This window comes from Pongo abelii, chromosome 18 (assembly GCF_028885655.2).
Source record: "Pongo abelii isolate AG06213 chromosome 18, NHGRI_mPonAbe1-v2.0_pri, whole genome shotgun sequence".
Taxonomy (NCBI): Eukaryota; Metazoa; Chordata; class Mammalia; order Primates; family Hominidae; genus Pongo; species Pongo abelii.
The window spans coordinates 25716929-25729559 of NC_072003.2; the positions used below are offsets into that span (position 1 = coordinate 25716929).

At 45.2% G+C, this 12631-nt stretch overlaps 1 protein-coding gene across 1 annotated transcript in view; it reads right to left on the bottom strand.

Moving 5' to 3' along the window:
- Window positions 1-12631, bottom strand: part of OTOA (otoancorin) — an 81297-nt gene that overhangs the window by 36711 nt on the left and 31955 nt on the right. Inside the window, 5 exon segments of the mRNA XM_024233703.3 lie at window positions 1368-1441; window positions 4825-4942; window positions 5138-5196; window positions 7245-7385; window positions 9169-9336. Coding sequence (XP_024089471.2) covers window positions 1368-1441; window positions 4825-4942; window positions 5138-5196; window positions 7245-7385; window positions 9169-9336 — 560 coding nt within the window.

The following is a 12631-nucleotide window of genomic DNA, read 5'->3' on the forward strand; positions in this document are numbered from 1 at the left end:
GTCCATCTTAAACTCTCTATCCAGCATTAGTTCGGTCTCCCCTGTCTCTCCAGTCTATGGGTGATATTCCCTCCTCTATGTCCAGTGCTCATTATCCCTCCCCTTTGCCTCTCCTTTGGAAGGCAATAAAAAAGTTGAGAAAGGCTGCATGAAACCCATCTGGCCTAGTCAACCCCACCACTTGACTGTTCAAAAACCAGATTCAACATCTTCCCCCAAACATGTTCTTCCACCTCTGTCCTAACAGAGGTGTGTAACAGCACCTGGCTTTCTTGGAAAGCACCTAGTTTTTCTTGGAGAACCATCTCCCTCACTCTAAGTCCTTGTGGTTTCTCTCCAGCTCCAGGGGTGCAATACAGATTGAAGTCAGTCAAAGTTACCCATCCTCCCAACCTCACTGATTGGTTCAAGGAAAACAAATTCTCCCAATTAAGGTCAATGAGAGTCAAACCCAAGATGTGTATTGAGAATGATGGGAAGAGAACATTTTTCTCTTTTCCCTGAATATGAAACTGGGAAAATTTAACCTTAGATCTTCCAGGGTTCCCACAGAGGAATAACTTGCCTGATAGTGAAGCCAACAGAGAAAAACTGGGACAAGAGACAAATGACATCATTTGCACCCCTAGATCCAGCCATGCCTGAAGTCCGTCTCTGAACTTTCCAGTTAACTGAACCAAAAATTCCCTTTTATTGCATAAGCCAGTTTCAGTTTCAGTTCTGTTGCTTTCAACCAAATATCAACCTGATATTATAATTGGCTTCATGCTTGTGTATTCCCTCTCCCACCATGAGATTATAAGGTCTTATAAATTAACAGGAATTTCTAAGTTTTCAGATAGAAAATTTAGCTATCTGAGAACTAGCACACAGCAAGTACTCAATGAAATTTTTTTTTTTTGAATGAATGAAGACAATAAGAGCAAAAGAAGGTAGACAGAAATAAAGAAGGAGAGAAGGAGAGAAACAATGTCCAGATCATGTTTGCAAAGCAGGGCTACCCTGCAGGCCTGAAAGCTCACACATGCCAGGAGAAACGCCTACTGCTCCCCTCAGCCCTGATTCTCCTGGAGCCTGGCACAGCCACAAAGCCAGGCCAGATGGGACCTGCCTCACTGACACTCATTCAGGCTTGGGTTGCTTTGGCTTGGTTTTTACATAACAAGAAAAGCAAGAAAGTCTGTCTCAAATGTCTGTGTGATACTCAGAATTGAAATCCTGGATCTCCAGGGCTTAACTGTCTAAGGCACGCTCCACTCTGCGTCTGGTTCCTCAAGAAAACCCAGTGGTGAGAGAATCATTTTGACTTCAGTGATTCCCACCGATCTCACTGCTGAGCCAGAAGGTGGGGGCTGATGTTCACTTACGGGAGTGCAGCCAAGAGGAAAGGTGGCATAGACAACCTGGAAACTTCCCAGTATTTCCACGCCAAACAATTAACCTGAAAGATTAAGCAGTTCTGGGGATTTAATGCAGTAAGAAGAAGAACAAACACAGTGCTTTCCATGTGCCAGGTACTATTCTAAGTGCTTCATATGTGTTCATTTATGCAATAGAGCACCCTATGATGTAGGTACCACTACTGTGCCCAGTTTATGGATGAGAACATTGAGGCAATAACAAACATTAACACAGACATTTAAGTGTGAGAATGCTCCTCGCAATTTTGCTTATATCTGCAAGAAAGGGAGATATAATTTTAATGTTCCTCAGCAGGGGATTGGTTAAGTAAATTATGGTATACACATACAACGGAATAGTGCACCTACTTTGTTTTAATAAGGTAGATTTATATATATATTAACACTAAATGATGTCTCTGCTATTTTATGCATGTGCATATATATAGTTATATATAATGTAAAAACCACAAATGGGCTCATATTGTGCACACAATTCTGTTAAACTATATATATAGCTTAACTATACATATAGTTATACAGTTATATTTAACTATATATAGTTATATTTAATTATACATAGTTATATATAGCTTAACTATATATATAGTTTTATACATATATATATCTCTCTCTCTTAGCTATATATATAAACAGAACAGTATGTATAGTATGAGCTCACTTGTGGTTTTTTTTTTTTTTTTGAGACAGTCTCACTCTGTCACCTAGGCTGTAGTACAGTGGCGTAATCTTAGCTCACTGCAACCTCTGCCTTCCGGATTCAAGCAATTCTCCTGCATCAGCCTCCCGAGTAGCTGGGATTACAGGCACCCCCGACCATGCACAGCTAATTTTTTTTTTTTTGTATTTTTAGTATTTTTTTTTGTATTTTTTTTATTTTGTAGGTTGGCCAGGCTGGTTTCGAACTCCTAACCTCAAGTGATCCACCCATCTCGGCCTCCTAAAGTGCTAAGATTACTGGTGTGAGCCACTGTGCCCGGCCCACTTGTGGTTTTTATATTACATGTAAATAGATACTTTTTTTAAATTTGGTTTAGAGATAGAGTCTCACTCTGTCACCCAGGCTGAAATGCAGTGACTCAATCATAGCTCACTGCCGCCTTGAACTCCCGGGTTCAAGTGATCCTCCTGCCTCAGTTCCCCAAGTAGCTAGGACTACAGGCATGTGCCACCATATTTGGGTAATTTTTGTATTTTTTTGTAGAGTTAGAGTCTTGGTATATGTTTCCCAGGTTGGTTTCAAAGTCCTATCCTCAAATGAACCTCCCACCTCAGCCTCCCAAAGTGCTAGAATTACAGGCATGAGTCATTGCACCCGGCCTATATTTTATATATAAAAGAAAACTCTCAAAAGTAATAGCAAACTGTTCTTTATAGTTACCTCTGAAACACGGTTGCTCACCTCAGTATTATTGACATTTTCGACCAGATACCTCTGTGTAGTGGTGCTGTCCTACGCATTGTAGGATGTTGAGCTGCACCCCTGGCCTCTACCCACTAGATGCCAGTAGCTCTGCTCCAGTTGTGACAATCAAAAATGTTTGCAGACATGGCCAAAAGTCCCCTAAGAGGGCAAAACAGTACTCTGTTGAGAACAACTGCTCTGGGGAAAATTTGGGGAAATTTTACTTTCTCCGTATTGGTTGTTTGTGTGTGTGTGTAATAATTATGTGTTTTCAGGATGGGCGTGGTGGCTCATGCCTGTAATCCCAGCACTTTAGGAGGCTGAGGCTGATGGATCACTGGAGGTCAGGAGTTCAAGACCAGCCTGGCCAACATGATGAAACCCCGTCCCTACTAAAAATACAAAAATTAGCCAGGTGTGGTGGTGCACACCTAGAATCCCAGCTAGTCAGGAGACTGAGGCAGGAGAATCACTTGAACCCAGGGGCGGAGGCTGCAGTGAGATTGAACCACTACATTCCAGCCTGGGCAACAGAGCAAGGCCCTGTCTCAATAATAATAATAATAATAATAATAATAATAATAATAATGTGTTTTAGTAAAAATATAAATGAGAAAGGCAAATTTTCTAATTAACTGGTATTTGAAGGTTCTGAGAGCTGGAAGCCTAGGAAAGCACCTTCACTGGGGCAACTCTTCCTGCTCGAACATGTAGGTCTTCCTCAAAGCAGGTCTAGCTTCCATCCATTTGCTCAGTTATTGGCTTGCCCACCTGGGCAGGTCTTTTAAAATAGTTCAGTGGTTTGTACCAGCAAACTGATTAGAAATGCAAAGTCTCAGACCTCACCCCTTACCTACTATATGTAAAACTCTGGGAGTGGGGCCCCCAATTTGTGTTTTTACAGCCTTCCACACAATGCTGACGCAAGCTCAACTTTGAGACTCACTAACAGAATTAACAGTCCAAGGGAATGAGAGAGCTTCATTAAAACTTTGCATATTCCTCTAATGATCTTGAAGGAGTATACACCAAGCACTCTATGCTTCCTGGTTTTCTGGAAGATAATTTACTCTTTGGAAATTCTTCATTCTGGTCTGAAACACAAGGCCAGAGTTGAGAAGGTGCTTTTTAATATCCATTACAGGAGTCTGTAAGCCAACGGTTCACACCAAAAGTTCAAATGTTGCAAAGCCCGTGTTTACTAGCTTAGACACTGAAAAATCAGTCACTGGCTGGGTGCAGTGGCTCATGCCTGTCATCCCAGCACTTTGAGAGGCTGAGGCAGGAGGATCACTTGAGCCCAGGAATTTGAGACCAGCCTAGGCAACATATCAAGACCCTATCTCTGCAAAAAATAAATAAATTAGCCAGGCATGGTGGTGTGTGCCTTTAGTCCCAGCTACTCAAGAAGTTGAGTCGGAAGGATCTCTTGAGCCCAGGAGGTTGAGGCTGCAATGAACCATGATTATGCCACTGTACTCCAGCCTGGGTGACAGGGCAAGACCGTGTCTCAAAAAAAAAAAAAAAAAAAAAAAAAAAAAAAAAAATTCAGTTACTGCTTCTAGTCTCCCCAAAGGGTTAAATAGCCTCCATAACCTTTTGGAAAATGAAGTTTTAAGTGAGAAAGAAAATGTTCTCAGAGTACTGTTTGCATTCACAGCTACTCCTGGAAAGTGTTGGAATATTAGCTGAAGGAGTACCTTCCATCCCACGGGAACATAATTACGAACACACAAAATACTATCCCTTATGAATATATTTTAAGGCTCAAATTTGAGTATGGAATAACCAATCCGTTGATACTTTGGCTGTAGAGATGTGGGTATTTGGAGCTGTTTAAAAAGAAACTGGAAAAAACCTGGCTCAATCTTTGGCCCTAAGTCATCACTTGGATCTGAATAATTCTGGCATGAAGATCTTTAGATGCCACAGCCAATCCAGGCCCAGTGACTGGGGTAGGGAGAGAGAATTAGAAGCTGGAAAATGCTTTAACGGTACCTGATAGGGTGAAAGCAGGGCGAAGTTGTTCTGAAAATCCTGGAAATGAGCCAGAAAGAAGTCAGTGCTCATGGCATCAATGTGTGAGCAGGTCACGCCTTTGACCAGCTGCCCAGCACTAGAAAACAAAACAAGGGACTCAGGAGAGAAAGGAGGTGAGGAAGAGAGGAAAGAAAGAACAAGAGAAGGCAGATATGATCAGATACAAGCTACAGACATGACTGCCTAACTCTCCCTCCTGGGAAAGTAGGCTGCTCTGGCAGAAGGCTCTGAAAGGCCTGTTTGGCACCCAGGCTGAGTTACATTTTCCTACCTCAAAAGCTCCTCAGGCCTTCTGGTGGTCTTTAACAGAAGCTCATACAGGAAGAGAGCCTGCGAGAAGAGAATGATCGTTAGCACTGATGGCACACTCAGCGTGTGCCCAACACTGCGAGGCCCTATCAGGAAGGCGCTCCACAATCCCATTTTACAGATGGGGAAATGGAGGCTTAACAGGCTATGTGAGTTACCTAGGACTAGATCATTGCTAAGTGGCAGTGCCTGGATTTGAACCACTGTCAAGGTAATTCCAGAGCCCCACTCTCACACTCCAGGTGATTCTCTACACCCCATGAGGCAGATGAGAGGCAAAGACATTGGTGGCAGGGCTGGAGTTTTACTTCCTGTGCTTTAGGAAGCTGCTGACCAGTTGAGAACTCCCTGTGGCTCCTATTTACATGTGCACCTGCCAGGTCCTGAACACCAAGCATCCCAGAATAGACCAGGATGGGCTAGAAAGCACCAGCAATAAAGTACCTGCAGCTAGCAGCATGCACTCCCTTCAAACCACCCCCCGATGAGCACTCTAGAACAATGCCAAGTAGACAGGGGAGTCATTTGTTTTAAGGAATATAATTTTACAGAATCCCTAACTTGCAGACGCAATCAAGTACTACATTTGTCTATTTTATAGACTCTGAAACTTTGAGCATCATTCCCTAAACAGAATAAATTATGAGCTAGCGTTAGACATGGTAGCCCAGGCAAAAGGGGTGGGCGATGGAGGGAAGTTCTGGACACTGTGGCCCCAGAGATTTCCTTGGGCTCAGGGTCAAATTCTGGGACCCTTCCACAGTCTTCCCCATCTCAGGAAATGGCAATCCCATCAGCTCAATGGCCGAGACAAAAGTATCTTGAAGTCTTCGGTGGCAGGATGTATTTTCCAAATAAAACTATTGGCCGGGTGCCCTGGTTCATGCCTGTAATCCCAGGACTTTGGGAGGCCAAGGCGGGCAGGTCACTTGAGGTCAAGAGTTCGACACCAGCTTGGCCAACATGGTGAAACCCTGTCTCTGTAAAAAATACAAAAAATTAGCCAGGCATGACGGCGTGTGCCTGTAATCCAAGCTACTCAGGAGGCAGAGCCATGAGGATTGCTTGAACTCGGGAGGAGGAGGTTACAGTGAGCCAAGATTGTGCCACTGCACTCCAGCCTGGGTGACCGAGAGAGACTCTGTCTCAAAAAATAAAACAAAATAAAATAAAATGGTTGTCACTGTCACTAAATTTAGAGGTGGTTTGTGACACAGCAATAGATCAGCGGGACATCATCCAGCCTCATGAGAGACCCTGAGCAAGAGCCCCTGGAACAGACGGATTTGTGTCTGTTTCATTCACTTTTGCACACTCAGCACTGTGAGCAGCGCCTGGCGCATTGTTGGGCGGTGCTTGATAAACATTTGCTGGGTGCATGTAATGAAGACTGACTGAATACAAAGGTAGTCAACAATGGTACTAAGGCAGAGCATCTACTTCAACAGCACCATCCCCCCAAGTGGCCTCAATGCTCACAGCATTTAATAATACACATAATAGCCGCGAATATTTACAGCACACGGCCCAGGTGGCATGTATCAGTGACCCTCATTTTATTATAAAAATTATCCCCATTTTGCACATGAGAAAACTGAGGCCATATAAGGAACTTCTCCAAAGCTAATAAATAAGTGGGAGCCAGAATTCATGCTCAGATCTTGTCTAACTTTTTTTTAAGAGACAGGGTCTTGCTCTGTTGCCCAGACTGGAGTGCAGTAGCGTGACCATAACTCACTGCATTGGGGAACTCCCAGGCTCATGTGATCCTCCTGCCTCAGCCTCCTGAGTAGCTGGGAACACAGACATGCATCATCATGCCTGGCTAATTTTTTAACTTTTTGTAGAGACGGGATCTTGCTATGTTGCCCAGGCTGGTCTCAAACTCCTGGCGTCAAGCGATCCTCCTGCCTCAGCCTGTCCAACTTCTTAACACTATACTATTCTGCCTCCTATATTAATCACACAGAAATAAATTTCTTTTATCAAATTAACCTTTAAACAGACCATTCATTCTCACAAGACAGATAGTCAGAAATACAGGATCAGTCTGTGCTTCATGGTAATACCTGGCTCCTTCCAAGTTCCTTATCCTTCAGGACTGTAGAGTTGAATCCAGGTTGCCTCCTTAAATCAAACAGAGACACTTCCTTAAAGAAAGCCCCTTGTATCTCCACGATGCCTGGGGCAGTGTCTTCCGCTTGGACCATCTGCCAAAAGTGAGAAGCAACAAAACAACATTGTAAAAAATGCATTGAGCTTTGAGGAAGGGCCAGGCACTACATCACAGGCAATAAAATCCATCAGACCCGCTCAGCAACCCTAGGAAGTGGAGAGTAGCATCATCCCCATTTCACAGGTGAGGAAACAGAGACTTCAAGTGTGATGAGTTGAAAGTCAGTAAGTGAGATTCAAGCCCAAGTCTGTCTGATTCCAAAACCCATGCTCCTTATTTCTTTATTTTAACTGTATGGGCTACTTGCTGTCTGCAAGGTATTGGTGTTTTAGGCCAAACCCTTTAGGTTTTAGGGTTTTTTTTCTTTTTTCTTTCTTTCTTTTTTTTTTTTTTTTTTTTTTTTTTTTTTGAGATGAGAGTCTCCCTCTGTCACCAGGGTGGAGTTCAGTGGCACGATCTTGGCTCGCTGCAATCTCCGCCTCCTGGGTTCAAGCAATTTCCCTGCCTCAGCCTCCCGAGTAGCTGGGACTACAGGAGTGCACCACAACACCCGGCTAATTTTTTGTATTTTTAGTAGAGACGGGGTTTCACCACGTTGGCCAGGCTGGTCTCGATTTCCTAACCTCTTGATCCACCCACCTTGGCCTCCCAAAGTGCTGGGATTACAGGCGTGAGCCACCTCACCTGGCCAAGTTTTGGTTTCTTAACAGATTTTGCCATTGGACAGAACGGACCTGATAGAGCAAGATGCCAAAAGACTCCTGACAAGTAAAAAAGGGGCCAGGCATGGTGGCTTACACCTGTAATCCCAGCACTGTAGGAGGCCGAGGCGGGTGGATCACTTGAGCCTAGGAGTTTGAGACCAGCCTGGGCAACATGGCAAGACCCCATCTCTAGAAAAACAAAAATTAGTGAGCAGCACAGGTCTGTAGTCCCAACTACTTGGGAGGCTGAGGTGGGAGGATCACTTCAGCCCCAGAGGTCGAGGCTGCAGCCAACCAAGATCATGTCACTGCATGCTGACTGGGGTAATAGAGGAAGACCCTATCTAAACAAACAAACAAAAAAACAGAATATGGACATGGCTGTGGACCATGAAAAGGGCTTTCAGATGCACCCTAGAATTTTGGGGTTTATTTTTAGATTTGAAAAACAAATTTTAGGCCAGGCACAGTGGCTCACACCTGTAATCCCAGCACTTTGGGAGGCCGATGCAGAAGGATTATTTGAGGCCAGGAGTTGAAGACCAGCCTGGTCAATATAGCAATACTCCATCTCTACAAAAAATTAATAAATTAGCCAGACATGGTGGCTTGAGGCCAGGAGTTTGAGACTAGCCTGGGCAACATAGCAAGACCATGTCTCTACAAAAAGTTAAAAAAATTAGCCAGGCATGGTGTTGTATGCCTGTGGTCCCAGCTACTTAGGAGGTTGAGGCAGGAGGATTGCTTGACCCCAGGAGACTGTGGTGAGCTATGATCACACCACTGTACTCCAGCCTGGGCAACACAAAAAGACAGTCTCAAAAAAAAAAAACTTGAAGTGTTATAAGATCAGTAAACCTGATTTAAGAAAAGTCTCCCAGATTAGACTGTCTGGGAGAACAAAGCGGTCTGGGAAGAATGACAGCATGACCGAAGGGCTCCGTCTGGAAAGGAAGGAAGGTGTGCCACCAGGAGAAGGCAGAGCAACCCCAGACACCAACAGCTGAGACAATCCCAGCCCTGGGTTCATGGCCCAAAGTCACAGCCCACTCACCAACCCCAAAAACACACCCCCTGTGACATGTGGCTGAGCACCAGACATCTTCCTCTCACCTTGCTGAGGATACCTTGCTGCTGGGCAGGTGACAATTCGGATACATACTGGGAGACGGCACTTCTCAGGACCTGCGAGAGGTCCTTGCGGTTCATGCTACAGAAGGCCTGGGTGCTGACCCCAGCCAGCAGCGCGCCCATCTGGCTGACATTGTAGAAAGACAGCACCTGGAAGAGGAGCGGCCGCGCATTCAGGCTCTGCTCCTGCCTTTCACCTCTCCAACGTGCACTCAGCCCATCTATGTGCCAAGTATAGGGATGGGTGACACCTTAGGGGCACAGCAGTGAGCCAGACAGATGCTGCCTCCACAGGCCTTCCTTCCTTCTGTCAAGAAAGAGAGTTGGCTGGGCGTGGTGGCTCACGCCTGTAATCCCAGCACTTTAAGAGGCCAAGGCAGGTGGATCACCTGAGGTCAGGAGTTCGAGACCAGCCTGGCCAACGTGGTGCAACCCCATCTCTACTAAAAATACAAAAATTAGCCAGGCGTGGTAGCAGGTTCCTGTAATCCAAGCTACTTGGGAGACTGAGGCAGAAGAATTGCTTGAACCCATGAGGCGGAGGTTGCAGTGAGCTGAGATTGTGCCATGGCACTCCAGACTGGGCAACAAGAGCAAAACTCCATCTCAAAAAAAAGAAAGAAAGAAATTATACTTGGGTTCTTTTCCTTCCTTTAGAGTGAAGATGCTAGAAAGTTTTCCATATAATCAAGGACATGCTTTGGTTCTATGAAAAGACAGCTGAGTGGGTTCCTTTAGTTATTCTGTGTATAATGGGTGATCTCATGCTGCCTTCAAAGAAGGCAAGACCTTTTGACCACTTGCCTTCTGAGTAAAAGTGGCCTCACCCCTCAGTAGGAAGAGTTGGATATTAGGAAAGAGACAAACCACTTTGTCCTGGGCTGGGAGGGAACAAAACAGTCTCCCTCAACTCCCTAAAATCAAATTCAGAGAGGACTGTCAAGGTGGACCCATGGAGCCCCAATCAAGTTCCAGAAACAAGGATTCAAAGCCTTCAACATAAAGTCACCACGAGGCTAGAAGAGACCAGATGAATGGGCTGGCCTGGTACCTGAGTCAGAAAGTGGGAATGGGTGGACATTGGTCCTGGTGCCATGACGGAGACAGTGAGCACGGGAGTTAAACAAGATGGCTCTGAGGCCAGGTGCCCTGGGTTCAATCCCAGCTGTGTAACTTTCACGTGGCCTTTTCCAGTTCCCTTACACACTCTGTACCTCACATGAATGAACTGGAAAATGAAGACTATAGCACTCCTGACTTCAGAGGATTGTTGGATTAAATGATTAACTCACTTAGAACACAACCTGGCACATAGTAAGTGTTCAGTAAATGTTTGTTATTCCACACCCCCACTCCCTTGGCCCCACGATGGAGGAAGCAGGCTAGGACCAGCCCTCAGAGCTGCAGCTGCCCTTCATCCCTCCCTCGCCCTCTCTGCTGACATCCTGCTCCAGTTCCCACTTGGATTTACTTTGGGGAATGTGGTTGGAATATATCTGGCTCAGAACCATGACATACCAAACCCAGTTTTAAAAATCTGAAGAAATTTAAAAAGACTTGGATGCCAAGAAGAAATCCCCTACTCCTGCTCTTTGGGAGGCCAAGGCGAGTAGATTGCTTGAGCCCAGGAGTTTGAGATCTGCCTGGGCAACATTGCAAAATCCCATCTCTACAAAAAAACGCAAAAATCAGCCCAGCATTGTGGCATGCGTCTGTGGTCCCAGCTACTCAGGAGGCTCAGGTGGGAGGATCACCTGAGCCTGGGGGGTCAAGGCTGAATTGACCCAAGATCAGATCACTGCACTCCAGCCTGGGCAAAATAGTGAGACCCTGTCTCAAAAAAGAAAAAAAGAAGAAGAAACCCCCCAGTTCCTGAGGCTGACTCCAGCACTGCCTTCCGGATGCATGGATTCTACTCTATAACCCTTAAACCCCTTTACTACCTGAATCAAAAGCTTTTGTTTTCATTTCCAACCTCAGTGATTTTCTTCTTTGTGAGACACTGTGGTATTTTGCTTTAGAGCAAGCAAAATGGGGCCCCTTACATTTTCAACATCTTCACCTCTTCCCATATTCTCCTTCCAGCTGCATGGGAGGTACTAACACTGGAATTATGGTGCTAGGTTAATAAACATGACGTTTATGGAGTAGTCTCTCCTTTATTCTTTGGGATTTCTACTACTTTTTTTTTTTTTAAGACAGAGTCTTGCTCTGTAGCCCAGCCCAGTCTGGAGTACAGTGGCACGATCTCGGCTCACTACAACCTCCTCCGCCTCCTGGGTTCAAGTGATTCTCCTGCTTCGGCCTTCCAAGTAGCTGAAATTACGGACGTGCACCATCATGGCCAGCTAATTTTTCTATTTTTAATAGAGACAGGGTTTCACCATGTTGTCCAGGCTGGTCTCAAACTCCTAGCCTCAAGTGATCCATTCATCTTGGCCTCCCAAACTGCTGGGATTGCAGGCATGAGCCACCACGTCCAGCCTACTACCTTTTGTCAAAAGAAAAATTGATGAGTTTTGTATAGTTGGTCAGACACAGTTAAAACTAAATTCACAGTTTAGCAATTATAATGGGTGCTTGTTAAACATCTTGGTAGTAAATTATGTTGTTTCAAGGTAATTAAAATTAATATCCAGAAGCCAAAAATAAATAAATGTTTGTTACTATTATTTGATTGGAATGGGTCCTAATCCAATCCTTGTGAGCCAGTTTGCATCCTGGGAAGTGGCCATGAGTGTGGACTAAATGAGAAGGACACCAAAAGCCAGGCGCGGTGGCTAATGCCTGTAATCCTAGCACTTTGGGAGGCTGAGGCGGGTGGATTACGAGGTCAGGAGTTCAAGACCAGCCTGGCCAACATGGCGAAACCTTGTCTCTACTAAAAACACAAAAATTCACTGGGTGTGGTGGTGGGTGCCTGTAATCCCAGCTACTCAGAAGGCTGAGGCAGGAGAATTGCTTGAACCTGGGAGGCGGAGGTTGCAATGAGCTGAGGTTGTGCCATTGCACTCCAGCATGGGCGACAAGGGCAAGACTCCATCTCAAAAAAAAAAAAAATAGATGACACCAAAATGCTTAGAACTCAAGTCTCCCAGATTTGGAGCCCTCTGGACTGGACTCAACCCAGGGACATTAATTGTCCTCAAAAGAATGTCCATTTTCCACCCCAGGAGCAGCTAGAACACAGATTAAGACTCCTGTCCCCACCAAAAAGGACTGTCTGCCTGACAGTTCCCTCTCTGCAGCCCAAGATTGGAATAAAATAGCATCATCCCTAATCCCAAAGTAATGGCAAAAACCGCAATTACTTTTTGCATCAACCTAATAGCAGCTTAACAGCAGGCAGGAAAATCCTGGGATGAGTCCCACATGTTGATCCCACTCAGGGACGGCTAACGCCCCTTGAGCTCATACTCTGTGGTGTTACCTGGTGGTCTAGCTT